We start from the raw sequence: 17,111 nt of genomic DNA, 5'->3' as shown, positions 1-17,111 counted from the left end.
GTATCCAAAGGTAGTCTGGAGGCAGAAGGAATTCTGCCATTTCCTTTAAAGCCTTTAGCTGATGCGCTGAGCCCCACCCACATTATAGAGGATAATTGGCTTTACTCAAAGTCTGACTTAAATGTTAGTCCCATCTAAAAAATACCCTCACAGCAATATCTAGACGTAGGGGTTTGACAAAACACCTGGCATCTGGAGATGACACATAAAATCAACCGTCAGACTGTGTGATATACAAAATCATTAAAATGTAGGCATCTTGCATCCCATAATCCAATTTCCTTATTTTTACAAATGAGGAAACAGGTCAGAGAGGCTAAGCCCCTGGCTAGACACATGTGCTCACAGGAGAATGTGCACATCCAAATCCCCAAAACCCTTCAGAAGTTGCTCACTACCTTCTAATAAAATTAAGTGGAAAAGTTAAATCCTTCCCAAACACCATTTATTTCTATTTTGAAGACTTGATTAGAAAAAACCAGCAAGCAGTCAGTTCATTTTATTATTTCTCTCCAGACTTTTGTCCCCAACACCCTGGGTGTTAAGACGACCTTCAGGGCAGATGTGGAGTCTGGAAATAGCTGACATAGTTCTCCTGGAAGGTGGACTTCTTTTATCTCAAGTCCACTCCCGTACTGCCTACCCCACCCCCTCAACTTCTCTAGTCCCACCTCTCCTCCGTGTCTCAGGCTCTCCAACCTGATGCCCCCCCCCTTTTTAATTTAAATTCCAGTTAGTTAACATGAAGTGTTATATTAGTTTCAAGTGTACAATATAGGCTTCCACACTTCCATACAACACCAGGTGCTCATCACAACAAGTGCCCTCCATAATCCCCAGCACCTATTAACCCATCCCCCCGTCCACCTCCCCTCTGGTAACCATCAGTTTGTTCTTTATAGTTAAGAGTCTGTTTCTTGGTTTGCCTCTCTCTTTTTTCCCCTTTGCTCATTTGTTTTGTTTCTTAAATTCCACCCATGAGTGGAATCATATGATATTTATCTTTCTCCAACTGACTTATTTCAGCTAGTATTAAACTCTCTGGTTCTATCCACATTATTGCAAATGGCAAGATTTCATTCTTTTTTATGGCTGATTAATATTCCATTTTATATATGTATGTATACCACATCTTCTTTATCCACTCATCAATCGATGGACCCTTGGGCTGCTTCCATAATTTGACTAGTGTAGATAATGCTGCCATAAACATCAGGGTACACGTAAACCTTTGTATTAGTATTTTTGTATTCTTTGGGTAAATACTTAGTAGTGCAATTGCTGTATTGCAGGGTAGTTCTATTTTTAACATCCTGAGGAATCTCCATATTGTTTTCCAGAGTGGCTGCCCCAGGGTTTGCACTCCCACCAACAGGGCAGGAGGGTTCCCTTTCTCCACATCTTCTCCAACACCTATTGTTTCCTGTGTTGTTGATTTTTAGCCGTTCTGACAGGTGTGAGGTGATATCTCATTGTAGTTTTGATTTGCATTTTCCGGATGATCAGTGATGTTGAGGTTGATGCCTCCTTTTGCCTCTGGGCTTACAATCCCCTCTGAGGCTGCAACACTCTTTCCCCAGCCCTCCCACACACGCCCTCTTTGCCTAGATAAAACCCATTCATGCTTCAAGCCTCAGCTTAGACATCTTTTCCTCAAGGACTTCTCCCCCGCTCTCCCACAGGCCTGGCTTACACGTCCTTCCACGTGCCCTACGGCTTGCAGCGCCAGCCCCCTGCCATTTATTACCTGCTTCTTTATCTATACCCCCACCAGTGTCTTGTTCCATGGTATCCCCACTATTAGAGTCTGTCACATAAAAGACATTCAATACATATTGACTGGGGGAAGGAAGAAAGAAGGAATTTCTGTGGGATCGTTCTTGCACAGTGAGACTTAGATCTGTCAACTCGAGAGAGTCTGGGATGGAAATTGCCCAGAGAATTGTAGGGTGTAGAGCAACTCTGGCCTGCCAGGTGCTTGGGAGTCAGTCTAGTGACCTGGCATCTGACGTACTTTGCCGTCTTTGGAATGCTGATAACACCAAGGGGTTATCAGTATAAGGCAACACAAGGCTAAACCAGGGTGATAGATGCAGGAATGGAAAGGGACCCGTAAGAAGGGTATTTCATGGATAAATTGTACTGCATTAGTTGGGATGTGAAGGAAGAGGGTGCAAGATCAGAAAGTCAGAAGAATCTGGCCTCTGGTACAAAACAATATCATCAAGTCGATTCCATATTGAATTTGAGGCATTAGAAAAACATCTAACAACGTAGTTGGAAATATAAAATAAAGCCGAGAAAATCCATAGCCCTTCACAAATTTGTCATCTTTATATCAATTACTGTTATCAGAGAAGGGTCAGGCAGGACCCATCATTAGGCAGAACAGTGATTGTCCACATGGCATTAAGAAGATTCTCCCTTCCCTATCTATCATCATATCATGGTGCCTGGAATTTTGTAATTAAAATAGTATTTTTCAGGGGTACCTGACTGACTCAGTCCGTGGAGCATGCGACTCTTGATCTCAGAGTCATGACTCCAAGCCTCACGTTGGGCATAGAGATTACTTAATTAAAAAAAAATTTTAATATATCATCAAATACATATCGCATGCATATATTATATCTCTGGAAGGAAAAATAAGAAATGGTGGTAACAGTGGTTACCTCCAGAAAAGGGAGACTGAGAGCTTGGAGGTCAGAGGTGGGAGGGAGACCTATCTTTTACCATTTACACTCTTATAGCCATTGAAGCTTTTTATCATGTACACAGATGTTTAACCTAGAAAAGAAAATTTTTCTTTTACTTTTAAAAGTTGGAATTTGTCAGTGGTGTTGACTAAATTATATTATATCCATGAAATGGGATAATGTACAGTCATTAAAATGAAAAAAGAGCTCTGATCCAAAAGACATGCTGATACAAAAGATGTCCATTGGGGCACCTGGCTGGCTCAGTTGGAGGAGCATGTGACTCTTGATCTTGGGGTCCCAAGTTTGAACCCCACATCATGTGTAGAGATTACATTAAAAAAAAAACTTTAAAAAAAAGATGTCCACAATGATTTGTTAAGTGAAAAACAAAATTCGGGGTGTAAACATTAAAAAGTCACCCATTTAAAAATAATTGTATTTAAATACTTGTTAGTATGCGCATAGGGGAAAGCACTGATTACCTCTGCAAGACTGAGTCAGAGGAGGCTTGTTTTCTAAGCTCTACATTTTGACATTGCTTGAACTTTTACAAGGAAATACTACTTTATAATCAGAAAATAAAATAATTTAAAACATTTCTACTACATCACAAATGGCTCAAAAATGGGGGGAGGTCATCATCTTCAGCAGCTGGGGAAAATTTCAACCCCTCTGTGCACATGGGGTGTTCGTGTATTAAGTCATGGAGAAGTATGATAAGATAGTCTTGCCTCGCAACAATGCCTCAATAATGTTTATTAATTGAATCTGTAATTAAACGCAATAATGTTTAGTAATGGGATATAGAGTAGATACAACTTGTCTTTTTCCCCAGTGCATGATAGACTAGGTACTTATCACTGGGAACTTAAAAAACAGTTTCTGCCCCTAAAGCTGCTGCAATCAAAAGTAACTTCACATCACCTGCTTTCTTCTCTTTATTGCTCCCCAGTTACCCAATCTCCTTTTCCTCCCCCACGCGTCTTCACAGCTCACCTCTTCTTTAAATTGCCCATTGGAACCACAAGAGGGCAGCAGCCTCAAGAACAAGAAAGGCTCTCGGGCACTGGTACGTCTAAAAAGCAAAGGGATGATGCTGCTACAAACTGTCATCAAAACAGAGATTTCAGCATCTCGCTCTGAATATGTGTGTAACCACGTTTACTATCCTGTTGTAAGTGATAAACAATGAGTGGGAAAAAAGACCCGTGCTGGTGAGTGGAGCTAATATATTTCCCTCTCTTCCAGATGCTGACCAAGAAGAGGTGAGATAGAAAAGATATGGTCTAGAACCCAAGACTTAACCCTAATTAAGGATGGAAGGTGAATCTTACCACAATACGACCACTGTCAATGGCACCCCAGTAAGTCACCAGCCTTTGGAACGCCATGGGTTGTGGGAAGTCATCACCATTGCGGCTGTGACCGCTCTGGTAAGCCTGATCACCATCGTGGGCAACGTCTTAGTCATGATCTCCTTCAAAGTCAATAGTCAGCTGAAGACTGTTAACAACTATTACCTGCTCAGCTTAGCCTGTGCAGATCTCATCATTGGGATCTTCTCCATGAACCTCTACACTACCTACATCCTCATGGGACGCTGGGTGCTCGGGAGTCTGGCTTGTGACCTCTGGCTCGCCCTGGACTACGTGGCTAGCAATGCTTCCGTCATGAACCTTCTGGTGATCAGTTTTGACCGTTACTTTTCTATCACAAGACCTCTGACCTATCGGGCCAAGCGTACCCCAAAAAGGGCTGGCATCATGATTGGCTTGGCCTGGCTGATCTCCTTCATCCTCTGGGCCCCAGCTATCCTCTGCTGGCAGTACCTGGTGGGGGAGCGGACGGTACCACCAGATGAGTGCCAGATCCAGTTCCTGTCTGAGCCCACCATCACTTTCGGCACTGCCATTGCTGCCTTCTACATCCCTGTTTCTGTCATGACGATCCTCTACTGCCGGATCTACCGGGAAACGGAGAAGCGGACCAAGGACCTGGCTGACCTCCAGGGCTCTGACTCCATGGCCGAAGCGGAGCCAAGAAAGCCAGCTCATAAGGCTCTGCTGACGTCCTGCTTTAGCTGCCCTCAACCCACACTGGCCCAGAGGGAAAGGAACCAAGCCTCCTGGTCATCCTCCCGCAGGAGCACCTCCACCCCTGGGAAGCCATCCCAAGCCACTGGCCCAAGCACCGAGTGGGCCCAAGCCGAGCAGCTCACTACCTGTAGCAGCTACCCTTCCTCGGAGGATGAGGACAAGCCCGCCACGGACCCTGTCTTCCAAGTAGTCTACAAGAGTCAGGCCAAGGAAAGCCCGAGGGAAGAATTCAGTGCCGAAGAGACCAAGGACACGTTTGTGAAAGCTCAAGCTGAAAAAAATGACTATGACACCCAAAAATACTTCTTGTCCCCAGGTGCTGCTCATAGACCCAAGAGTCAGAAATGTGTGGCCTATAAGTTCCGACTGGTGGTGAAAGCTGATGGGACCCAGGAGACCAACAACGGCTGTCGCAAGGTGAAAATCATGCCCTGCTCCTTCCCAGTGTCCAAGGACCCTTCGACGAAAGGCCTGGATCCCAACCTCAGCCATCAAATGACCAAACGAAAGAGAATGGTCCTCATCAAGGAGAGGAAGGCAGCCCAGACCTTGAGTGCCATTCTCCTGGCCTTCATCATCACCTGGACCCCTTACAACATCATGGTCCTGGTTTCCACCTTCTGTGACAAGTGTGTCCCAGTCACCCTGTGGCACTTGGGCTACTGGTTGTGCTATGTCAACAGCACCGTCAACCCCATTTGCTATGCCCTCTGCAACAGAACCTTCAGGAAGACCTTCAAGATGCTGCTCCTCTGCCGATGGAAAAAGAAAAAAGTAGAGGAGAAGTTGTACTGGCAGGGGAACAGCAAGCTTCCCTGAAGAGTTAACAACTCCCCTCAAAAGAGTAACTGTGGCCAATTTCCTTTGATGGGTCTGCTGATTCTGGTGTATTTATTTTCAAAAAAAGACATCTGCCATTTGGGGCACCTGTGGACTTTGAAAAGGCTTAAGATCTGTCACCAAAAGGAAGGAGTCACAGCTGCCCCGAGTGCTACCATATTGAATGATTCTTGCCTATGACCAAGGTCACCTGATGCCACTGGAGTTTGCCATTGAAGAGACAGACGTGTGTCCCTTCCCAGGAAGAGGAACGCTGGGTCACGATGAACAGTGACGTAGGGAACTTTTGTTCCCTAACCTTTGGGGAGCAGCAGGGACTGGGTGGAAACCTTCCCTGTGGAAACCTGTATTGAGGTTTTGTGCAATATGTATGTGTCTATGAAGTTGTTCTCCTACCAGTGAGAACTGGGAGACTGTGTCACCTGTTAACAAGACCAACGTTCTACTGGCTTCTAAGACTCTATTTGTTTATAAACTGATCAGTTTTATGCAGCTATTATGTGTTCTGTACTGTGGTATGTTTTCTGTCCTTACATCTGAGTGAAGCTCTGCTCTTTCCTTTCACAACCGATGCCAGTTCCTGGTACCCACTGAAACCATGCTGGTCCCCAGGTTATCATCCTTCCTCTCAGAATCCTGGGTCTGGAAGGGCACTGAAACCTGATCCCCTCCCTCCTCCCCCCGCCCGGTCCTACAAGGGGGCTCTACTTTGCTAATAAAGATGGTCAAGTCTCCACAGTTATGTTAGTTTTTACCAGTGGGTATTTTTTCCTTTTATCTAAACAAATACTGTATATTCTATTTTGTGCCCGCGTGAGCTTAATTATTCATGCTCTGTTCTAAGACTACTTCACTGCATAAAGATCTTCTCTGGGCTACGTAATCACAATTCCTTTGTTTTCAGAGGCCTTACTTTCTAATTTCTTCTCAAGGCCAACCTGAGACAAAATGTGGAAAACAAATTTGGGTTCACCCCACGCTTCCGAAATTCTTCCAGAACTCCTTTGCCTGCCTCCAATTTTCCTCATCCAGACAAAGGTCACAACCAGGCACAAGCAGGTCACCGTGCTGCCTTCAGCCAGAAGTGCTGCTTGGAGGGACAGCAGGGGAAAGGTTTTCTTTCTTTTTCTTTTCCTTTCTTTTTTCTTTTCCTTTCTTTTCTTTTCTTTCTTTTCTTTCTTTTCTTTCTTTTCTTTCTTTTCTTCTTTCTTTCTTTCTTTCTTTCTTTCTTTCTTTCTTTCTTTCTTTCTTTCTTTCTTTCTTTCTTTCCTCTTTCTTTCTTTCTTTTTTAATAGGTCCTTCAAATCATGGCTCAGAAATGACTTATCATTCCTCTTCAAATTCACTAGCAAAAATGAGAAGCTCAGAAAAGTACAGTTGAGGTCCAGTGAAGCTGGCTATAGTCATTAAAAACGAAAGCCTTATCTTGGAAAACAAAACGTAGATCTAGTAATACATAAAAATAAAGGTTATCAAAATATCATACATTAGAGTATAAAAATGATCAAAAACTAAATTTAACTGCAATTTCTCTGTATATAAACAAACTGAATCCAAGGTGGGTTTTTTTGAAAATTCTGAGAATACACCAATGTGCAAGAAATAAACTATAAAACAGCACACACAATGAATAAAAGACCCACAAAGAAGGCAGCAGTGCAGTGCACAGTGAGGGTTTTAAAGATGAGGCCCTCCTGTCAGACAGCACCTTGGCTGATTACATCTGCAGTTGTGTTTTAACATCTCCAGACTTCAGTTGGCTTCACGTAGGCCAGTTGTTTGCAGCCTCATTTGCTGCGGGGATATAACAGTCGCTTTAGTGGTCCTGGGAATGACATATGTCCTCGAGTCTAGGAAAGTTTCCACCAACCACTGAAGAGGGTTGTCACACCAAGTACCAAGAAGGCTTGAGGGTAGGACAAAGCAGGTGTGCCCAGGACTCTCCCCAAGCCTTGTGGGGATTGATGATGTGGAGCTGAAACATTCTCGAAGCAGTGTAGCTGCTGAGACTTTGTGAAGGGCAGGCTGACACCCGCCAAGAATTTCGTAGAGAATAGTACTTAATTGGCTCAGTTCTCCAGGAGAGATGCTCTCAGGACTGGGTGATGCCAACAGGGTGTGACTTCGTAAGCAAACCTGCTCTACCAGCTCTAGATAAACAGTTGCTTCTTTTAGGTTAAGACTTTGATTCCTGACAAAAATGAAAATCCCTCCAAGAGCACTCTGAACCTACATTGGGCATTCACTGTTCACAGTAGAGACAGATATAAGTTAATTCAAACAAAAGAATGTGGAACTGGGAGGGGCGGGCACTGGGGCACATTTTTCATATTCCACAATTGTCTAGGACTTAGCCTTTTCTGTTTATCTTTAGTGAAATTAATTGAGAGGCCTATGCTTCCTTTTTTTTATCACTGGTTTTGGGAGGCAGCCAATTTTACATGCTACCTATGCCCCTTGACATAAATAAAAAAAAAACTAGGAGAAACTAGACTTCTTTAGAATAGGGCCTGTGGTGGGGTCCTCAGCATGAACAGATCCAATTGTAAACTACAGGGACCTGGCGGGTGGGTGGGTGGGTTGGTGGGGCATGGGCTGACTTCAGATCTATGCCCCCAGTCTCCCAAGCTCTGTGTATGGTAACCTATGTACAGCTTTGACTCGTTACCTACTGGATGCTGCTATGTTGCTAACATTGTGGTTTGTTTCCCTTTGACTGTGAATTTGATGGCTTGTCAGGGAATCTGTTTTCAGTACAATTTTTGTTAAATATTCCTCTCTGCTGTGTTCCTTTAGGGGAATGTCCTTTAAGAGCAATGCTGATGTTTGCCTCTTTGTAATTGTGAAATCTGTACCTAATCTCTGGATTGGAATATCCAGTTGTCTACTGTAAATACTGGAATTACAACAAAGGATGTGGGACTAGGCTGCTTCTCTGTATCGTAATAGTATTATTCTGGATATTAAAGAAATTTAACCGTACAGTAGTCCAAAGCAAAGCGTTTAAATAAGAAAATGAGTGGAGCCTGGCTGGCTCAGTCAGAAGAGTGTGTGGCTCTTGATCTTGGAGTCATGGGTTCAAGCCCCACTTTGGGTGTAGAGATTACCAAAAAAAAAAAAAAAAAAAAAATACACACACATTCATAAGAAAATGGTCAGGGTCCCTGGCTGGCTCAGCTGGAAGAGCATGCAACCCTTATGCAACCCTTGATCTCAGAGTCATGGTTGGACCCCCACGTTGGGTGTAGAGATCACTAAAATAAATAGATAAAATGAAAAGATTTTTTTTTTAAAGAAAATGGTCTCAGGTTCGCTTGATAGATCCACCTATATGAGAGATCCTACACACATTTGCACGTTCTGGTCTTTTACGAAGGGAGGTGTTGATACATAGTGTGGATACAGGACCATCTCGCTACCTTTGTGATCTCCCTTTTTCCTCTCAGTTACCAATGACCAGATTAAGATGAAATAATGATAACAAGATTCTTGTGACTAAAAGCCTTCCCTCCCCCTCCAGGACAGGGAAGGTGGGGCAGACCCTGCAACAGAACAAAACAGAGCATTTCCTCTTTGCTGCTCCCAGCTGGAGCCCCAGTCATTCATTTCCATTGTAAATGATACTAACCTCCACCTCCCCATGCCATTTCACCAAGAAGTTTGAGATTATGTGCACTCCTGCCCAGTAAGGAATCCAGATTGTGAGTGGGTGTGGGAAGGGAAAAAATTTTTTAAGTATCAGGGAAGGAGCCAGAAGGAAAAAAAAAAAAACCCACAAAATTTTTCTTTTGAAATAATTTTAAACTTAAAGTTGCAAGAATAGTATTAAAAATTTCTTATCTTTCACCCACATTTCCCAATTGTTAACACTTTGCCACATTTACATTGATTACTTGATTAAAGTGTTCCCCCATGTACCCACCTCCAGTTTTCTCTATTATAAATTTCCTATTTCCCCTCTGTAATTAATAATTTTAAGGAAGTGACTTTGAGTCTATGTAAATTTCCTGTGGGTCATCAAGTTTTCACCCAATAATTGCAACACCTATTTATTTATCCTCACCCAAATAAGTTATTACTATAATAATAGCCAAATGGTTGGCATTCTACTGTCAGGAAGACTTTTTCCTTCTTCCTTTCTTTCTCTTTCTTCATTTCTTTATCACTTACTTACTTATTATCATTATGGACTCCTGAAATCTTTTTTTTTTAAGATTTATTTATTTACTTTAGATGGGGGGAGGGTGTAGAGGGAGAATCTCAGGTCCGACTCCCTGAGGAGCACAGAGCCTGACACAGGGCAGGGCTTGAGCTCCACGATCCTGAGATCATGACCTGAGCTGAAGTCAAGAGGTGGATGCTTAACTGACTAAGCCACCCAGGTGCTCCTGGACTCCTGAACTCTTATATTAGTAATTGGTTAAAATTCATTAGTCATTATTTTGATGCTAAAATTGTCACAAAGTTAAGCAGTGAGAGCCCCTTAAAGATGACCCCTGTGATCCTCTGACATAACCTGAATATATTTTTGACCACTCCTTTACTTTCTGGTACAACAAGATGTTCCAGGCTCATCTTTTCTATCCCTATCCCAGACCAGGAATCAGCCATTTTCCAAGGACTGCTGGTTTTAGGGGCGCCTGGCTGGCTCAGTTGGTGGAGCATGTGACTCTTGATCTCAGGGTCATGAGTTCAGGCTCCACATTGGGTGTGGAGCCTACTTAAAATTAAAAACAAAAAACAAAAAAGGAGTGCTGGTTTTATTAAGTAGACAATGGTACCTGACTCAGATCTTGACTTAAGATATAGTCACCGCTATTGAGCTATTTCAGAACTTAGAAAAATGTACACTTACTAAAAATGAGTTCATATTGACATCTGCAATTCTAATCAGATAGCACAGGATTCTTCCCACTCCATATTTGTATCTCCTGTCTCCAACAGTGAAAATCATCACTCACTCATTTGCTCAATTTTGCCCCATGCTTCCATAGCTTCAGAATTGTGGCACCCATATCACTGTGAAAAACCAACCTTTTAGTAAAGTTCCAAGATTTGTTTGCGGGTCTTCCATGTGAAGGTTGAAGGTAGATTAGTCAAGTTATTGTGCTCAATAATTGCTTGTGTTAATCTTTTTTTTTATTTGAAATCAGTTGGATTTGTTTCTGTTTGTATTCAATTTAAGATTTTTACAGTCTTATTTATTTTATTTTTTCTCAAGTAAAATGTTAACATGGTTGTGAAAGTCAATACTATACAAAAAGATGTACTCGGAGAAGTGTCACTCCATTCCCTACCCCTTTCATCCCATTCCTACACCCTCCCTTAGGTAACAAGTTCTCTGAATTATTGCTTCTTTTTTTTTAAACTTTTAGTCATTTCTTCAAGTATTTGCATCCATATTTTAAAATATCATGCATATACTTTTATTTTGATATTTTTAATTTAAGAAAATATCTACTGAATTATTTGCATATGTCTTACCAGATAAAGGACTAGTATCCAAAATCTATAAAGAACTTACCAAATTCAACACCCATAAAAGAAAAAATCCAGTCAAGAAATGGTCAGAAGACATGAACAGACATTCCTCCAAAGAAGACATACAAATGGGCAACAGACACATGAAAAAGTGTTCAACATCACTCAGCATCAGGGAAATACAAATCAAAACCACAAGGAGCTACTACCTCACACTGGTCAGAATGGCTAAAATTAACAAGTCAGGAAACGACATGATGTTGGCGAGGATGCGGAGAAAGGAGAACTCTCCTACACTGTTGGTGGGAATGCAAGCTGGTACAGCCACTCTGGAAAACAGTATGGAGAGTCCTCAAAAAGTTAAAAATAGAGCTACCCTATGACCCAGCAATTGCACTACTAGGTATTTTTCCAAAGGATACAAACATAGTGATTTGAAGGAGCACCCGCACCTCAATGCTTATAGCAGCAATGTCTACAGTAGCCAAACTATGGAAAAAGCCCAAAAGATGCTGAACTCTAGGAAACAAACTGAGGGTTGCTGGAGGGGAGGTGGGTAGGGGATGGGGTAACGGGTGATGGACATTAAGGAGGGCACTTGATGTAAAGAGCACTGGGTGTTATATACAACTGATGAATCACTAAATTGTACCTCTGAAACTAAAAAAAAGAAAAAAGAAGAAGAAGAAAATAGTGTACCAAACTATACATATGACTATATAAAGAAATTTTCCCAGGTTTTTATAAAACTGAATGTCTTTTATAATGAAAGAAAAAAGAAAATATCTACTGACTTTCTACCATGAAAAATTAAGATTGGACTCTTACACTGTGCTGGCTAATTCCCAAATACTAATCCCTCCAGCATTCTATTTACAAAGCTGTGCATATATGGGTACCTTGAGGAAGTGATCACTTTTTGGGTACTAGATAATAGCGCTCTATCAAGCTAAGGATGTGGATCCTAGAGAAGAATACACATTCTATGCCTTGTTTGAGTATCTGTAGACAAAGAGCTGAGGAGACCAAGTAGAACAAGTTCAACAACTCTGGAGATATTAAGTAATAACAGGCAAAAGACTGACACTTAAATATTTATATTAAAATCAAAGAGGGCACATCCACAGGGTAAATTATCCTCCCAATGAGCTGTATTATCCCCCATCTCCTTTGATGAATTAATGGGGGGGAGGCAGGGAAGGGTTACAACCTTAATTGTGATTAGGCAAAGAAAGCCAAGGCCTAATTCTGCTCACTTGGCTTGGCCATCATCCAGACTTGTCTACATTAGTGTGCTTTATGGCAATCTATTTCTCCATAAAGTTCTAATCTTATTTTATATGGCCCTTGAACAAGTCTCTACCACCAGAAGAGCAGTTCTCCAAAGTTTTATTCCCAGTCCTTTGGCAATGATTTTCTAGAGAGAGTTATCTTGCATAAATGCATCTGCAGTGATATCCTAGTAAAGGAATGGGCATACTTACCATCAACAAAGAGCAACTCATACTCAACCTACTTATCCCCAATATCAGTACTGGGAGTTGGTGCTTAATTTTAGTAGTCCTACATATAGCCAAAGATAGGTTTATAGTCCAGACACTTTCAATCAAAATCCATGAAGCTACTGACCATGATACGCTAACTACAGCCAAGTCCTCCAAGTGTACCTACAGTAGACTGCAGTGGAAAACACCACCAGCCAGAAGACAGCAAAGAAGAAATGGTAATACAGATCAAACCTGGGATGTGGACGACCACTCTTCTCCCTAAAAAACTAGATTCCCATGGTTGAACATCTTTTGACAGGTCCTTTATACCCAGAAGTAGGGCCTATGCAAGAGAATCTGAAACAAAAAATGATACTAGGGAGGTGCCTGGGTGGCTCAGTCGTTAAGCATCTGCCTTCGGCTCAGGTCCTGTGGGATCGAGCCCCGCATCGGGCTCCCTGCTCCGCGGGAAGCCTGCTTCTCCCTCTCCCACTCCCCCTGCTTGTGTTCCCTCTCTTGCTGTGTCTCTCTCTGTCAAATAAATAAATAAAATCTTAAAAAAAAAAGATACTAGGTTTTGTTTATAGTCACTATATTTAACAATATAGTGATTAATAAAATAACACATATTTGCTTGGGAAATAAATAAGCAAATCACAAAAAAATTACCAGTAATTTTATAACCTCTGCTAAATATCTCAGTAATTATCCTTGTAGTCTTTTTTTCTATGTACAGACATACACGTTTTAAAACTCACAGAACTGCTATGTATAGTTCAGCAATTTATACAGTCATATCTTTCAGGAACTACCTACTCAAGCTCTTCCAAAGCAGAAAATCTTAAGGCTTCAGTTAACATGGGGAGCTCCCATCCATAACCAGATTAGAAAGAGGTTATTTCTGCCCTTTTTCATCCTTGTTAGACATACACAATATGTAGCTTAGCCCTCTACGGTTCGGAACTTTGAGAAGAACCAATCATTATATGGAGAGATTTTTTTTTTTTTAAACTTACAAAGTCTAATTTTTAAAATAACTGTATTTGTTTCCTGGGGCTGTAAGTACCACAAACTGGGTGGCTTAAAACAATAGAAATGTATTCTCTCACAGTTCTGGGGGCCAAAGTGCAATCGATATCTAGGTATCAGCAGGGCCCTGCTGCTAGGGAAGGAGCAGGGGAAGGACCTGTTCTAGGCCTGGTAGCCTCAGGCCTTCCCTGGCTTGTAGACAGCTGTCTCCTCCCATGTCTCTTCAATGTCACCTTCCCTCCATGTCTGTCTCTGTGTCCAAGTTTCCTATTTAATAGGGACACCAGTCATACTAGATTAGGTCACACTAAAGATCTCTTTTTAACTTGATTACCTCTATAAAGACCCCATTTCCAAATAAGGTTACATTCTGAGGTACTGGGGTTTAGGGCTCCAATATTTTGGTGGGACACAATTCAACCCATAACAAAAACCAAGCAAGAAAAACACTTTCCTATTTTATAGATGAACAAACTGTAGACCAATGCTGAGTAGTACCAAATGAGAAGGATTTCAGGGTCACTACTGAGAAGATAGGGGGTGTCCTCAACTGCCTTAGAGAGGCCTGGCAGGTCAATGTGGTCTTGACTGGCATAAGACAGTTACCTATAATACCTAGTATTTATTTATTTATCTATCTATTTATTTATTTTTGATTCTACATATTTTTTTCCAGAGGTATTTTTATTTTTCTTATTTTTAATTTTTTTAAAGATTTTATTTATTTATTTGACAGAGAGAGACACAGCGAGAGAGGGAACACAAGCAGGGGAAGTGGGAGAGGGAGAAGCAGGCTTCCCACGGAGCAGGGAGCCCAATGCGGGGCTTGATCCCAGGACCCTGGGCTCATGACCTGAGCCGAAGGCAGATGACCAACGACTGAGCCATGCAGGCACCCCTAAAAATTTTTTATTTATTTTCTTTTTTAAGTTTTTAATTCCAGTTAGTTTACATAGTGTAATATTAGTTTCAGGTCTACAATATAGTGATTCAACACTTCAATACATCACCTGGTGCTCATAGGACAAGTGCCCTCCTTAATTCCCATCACCTGTTTACCCCAACCCCCCCTCACCCCACTCACCTCTCCTCTGGTAACCATCAGTTTGGTCTACAGAATTAAGAGTCTGTTTCTTGGTTTGCCTCTTGCTCACTCTTTTTTCCCCCTTTGCTCATTTGTTTTGTTTCTTAAACTCCACGTGAGTGAAATCACATGGTATTTGTTTTTCTCTGACTTATTTCACACCTACTATTCTTTATATATATTTTTAAGATTTACTTTTGAGAGAGAGACACGTGAGTAGGGGGCGGCGCAGAGGGAGAGGTAGACTCCCCACTGAGCGCAGAGCCCGATCAGGGGCTCCGATCTCACAAACTTGAGATCATAACCTGAATGGAAACCAAGAGTCAGACGCTTAGGGGTGCCTGGGTGGCTCAGCTGTTAAGCATCTGCCTTCTGCTTGGGTCATGATCCCAGGGTCCTGGGATTGAGCCCCACATCCGGCTCCCTGCTCAGTGGAAAGCCTGCTTCTCCCTCTCACACTTCCCCTGCTTGTGTTTCCTCTCTCGCTGTCTCTCCCTCTGTCAAATAAATAAAATCTTAAAAAAAAAAAAAAGAGACGCTTAGTCGACTGAGCCACCCACGCACCCCAACAGCTAGTATTTTTTAAATACATGTTTGCCTTGGGTTCTCCTGGCCTGAAAAAAATGCATGAAACTAAAGAAATGAAACCGGAATTTTTAAAAAATGTTATTATGTTATGTTAATCACCATTCATTAGTTTTTGATGTAGTGTTCCATGATTCATAGTTTGCGTATAACACCCAGTGCTCCATGCAGAACGTGCACTTTTTAATACCCATCACCAGGCTAACCCATCCCCCCACCCCCTCCCCTCTAGAACCCTCAGTTTCTCAGAGTCCATCGTCTCTCATGGTTCGTCTCCCCCTCCGATTGCCCCCCTTTCATTTTTCCCTTCCTACTATCTTCTTCTTCTTCTTCTTTTTTAATATAATGTATTATTTGTTTCAGAGGTACAGGTCTGTGAATTGTGTAAGACTGATAAAACTGGATTTTTAAAGCACCTTTTCTGTGTGCAAGGAGCCCCTCTGGAGGCTTTAGGCCCTCACATCTTGAGTCTAGCTAAGGGTATGCTCTCTGAAACCCCAACTCAAAAATCAAAGGAAAGTTTCCTTCCTAAATTCCTAGCATCACCTCTCTGGGAGACCAGAGGGCTTAAATCTCAGAATAGGACAAAATAAAGACCTTGGGCTGCTTATTGTCTATAATTAGGATGAATGCCATTAAGTCGATCCTGGCCAATTTCTTACAAGTGTTCATGTAATTACTTGGGGTTTTATCTCTAGAATGAATAGGTTCTATTCAAAATCAGGAACCCCTGTTTCATTTTTACTCATAATCATTTTTTTCATTCCTCTGCTTTTCACTGTAGCCACCTTCTCCAAATGCCCCAAACCTGCGCACCGCACCCTCTTTCCTTCACCATCTCCTTAGATCCAAGAACCATGATGCAGGCAATGTTATTTCTCCTTTGTTTGATTACTCATTTGTTCAGCAAATAATTACTGATCTACATGGGAACCTTGGGATACAGATGAGAATAAGATACTGTCCCTGCTCCCCAAGAACACAGACTAACAGAATGCGGAACAGAACAACTCCAGGACGGAGAATCAGTCCAGTGATGGCCGAAGGATCTTCTTCCCAAGCATGAAAGTTTCCCTTCCCCGGGCTTCTTCTTATTCTGTGGCACAAAAGGGGAAAATAGCACCTGAACTGCACAGGGTACCCCTTTATATGACTGAAAGGAGAAGGTAAGTGAATGACAGGATGAATGTGGATTACATCCAACATTCCGCTTAGAAGCTCTCAGGAGCACAGTCCTTCTGGTCTTTTTTTTTTTTCCGATTTGATTCCCAGTTCCTGGGCTACATGCCAAAATTATATTCCTTCTAGAAAGGAGTCTTTCCCAGCCTGGATAGAGCCTAATCCCCCTATTCCATAATCCAACCCCTCTGAAGGATAGAGGTCAGGTAGGAATGAAGAAATTAGAGTTGTTGGCAGGATCCTACAAGGACACTTTCAAAATCAAATACATATAATCACACACATATTACATACAACTTGTAGTGAGGACAGAAAAGAGCCTCGGGTTCAAGGTGGCGGCAGCCAGTCCAGAGCAGGAGGGCTGAGAACCTACCAGGAGCTAAGAGCCCTCTGAGAGACCTTGAAGAAGAGTGGGAACCTCCTTCCTAACCAATCCCTCTTAGCTCCAAAACAGACGAAAGGAAAGAGAAGCCATCTTTATATCACAGACCTCAGGAGGATCACATCATTTAAAGATCTGAGGTAGCGCCAAAGGTGGGTGGGGAGCAAGGCAGGAGGGAAGGCAAGGCTTGTTTTCTTCCAATTAACATTATCCTAATATTCTGGGGACCCTGACATTTTTACTAAAGAT

At 42.1% G+C, this 17,111-nt stretch overlaps 1 protein-coding gene across 1 annotated transcript in view; it reads left to right on the top strand.

Moving 5' to 3' along the window:
• The window catches only part of CHRM5 (cholinergic receptor muscarinic 5), a 72,524-nt gene extending 66,910 nt beyond the window's left edge, over nt 1-5,614 (top strand). Inside the window, exon 2 of the mRNA XM_025883538.2 lies at nt 3,948-5,614. Within this exon, the coding sequence (XP_025739323.1) occupies nt 4,016-5,614 (1,599 nt within the window). The 5' untranslated portion in view covers nt 3,948-4,015. The remainder of the gene's footprint in view (nt 1-3,947) is intronic.
• Nucleotides 5,615-17,111: the final 11,497 nt, after the last annotated feature.

This window comes from Callorhinus ursinus, unplaced genomic scaffold, assembly GCF_003265705.2.
Source record: "Callorhinus ursinus isolate GAN/ISIS: 27379988/994484 unplaced genomic scaffold, GSC_fseal_2.0 scaffold25, whole genome shotgun sequence".
NCBI lineage: Eukaryota > Metazoa > Chordata > Mammalia > Carnivora > Otariidae > Callorhinus > Callorhinus ursinus.
Note: the sequence above shows the minus strand (reverse complement) of the source record. Positions and strands in the feature narration are given on the sequence as shown.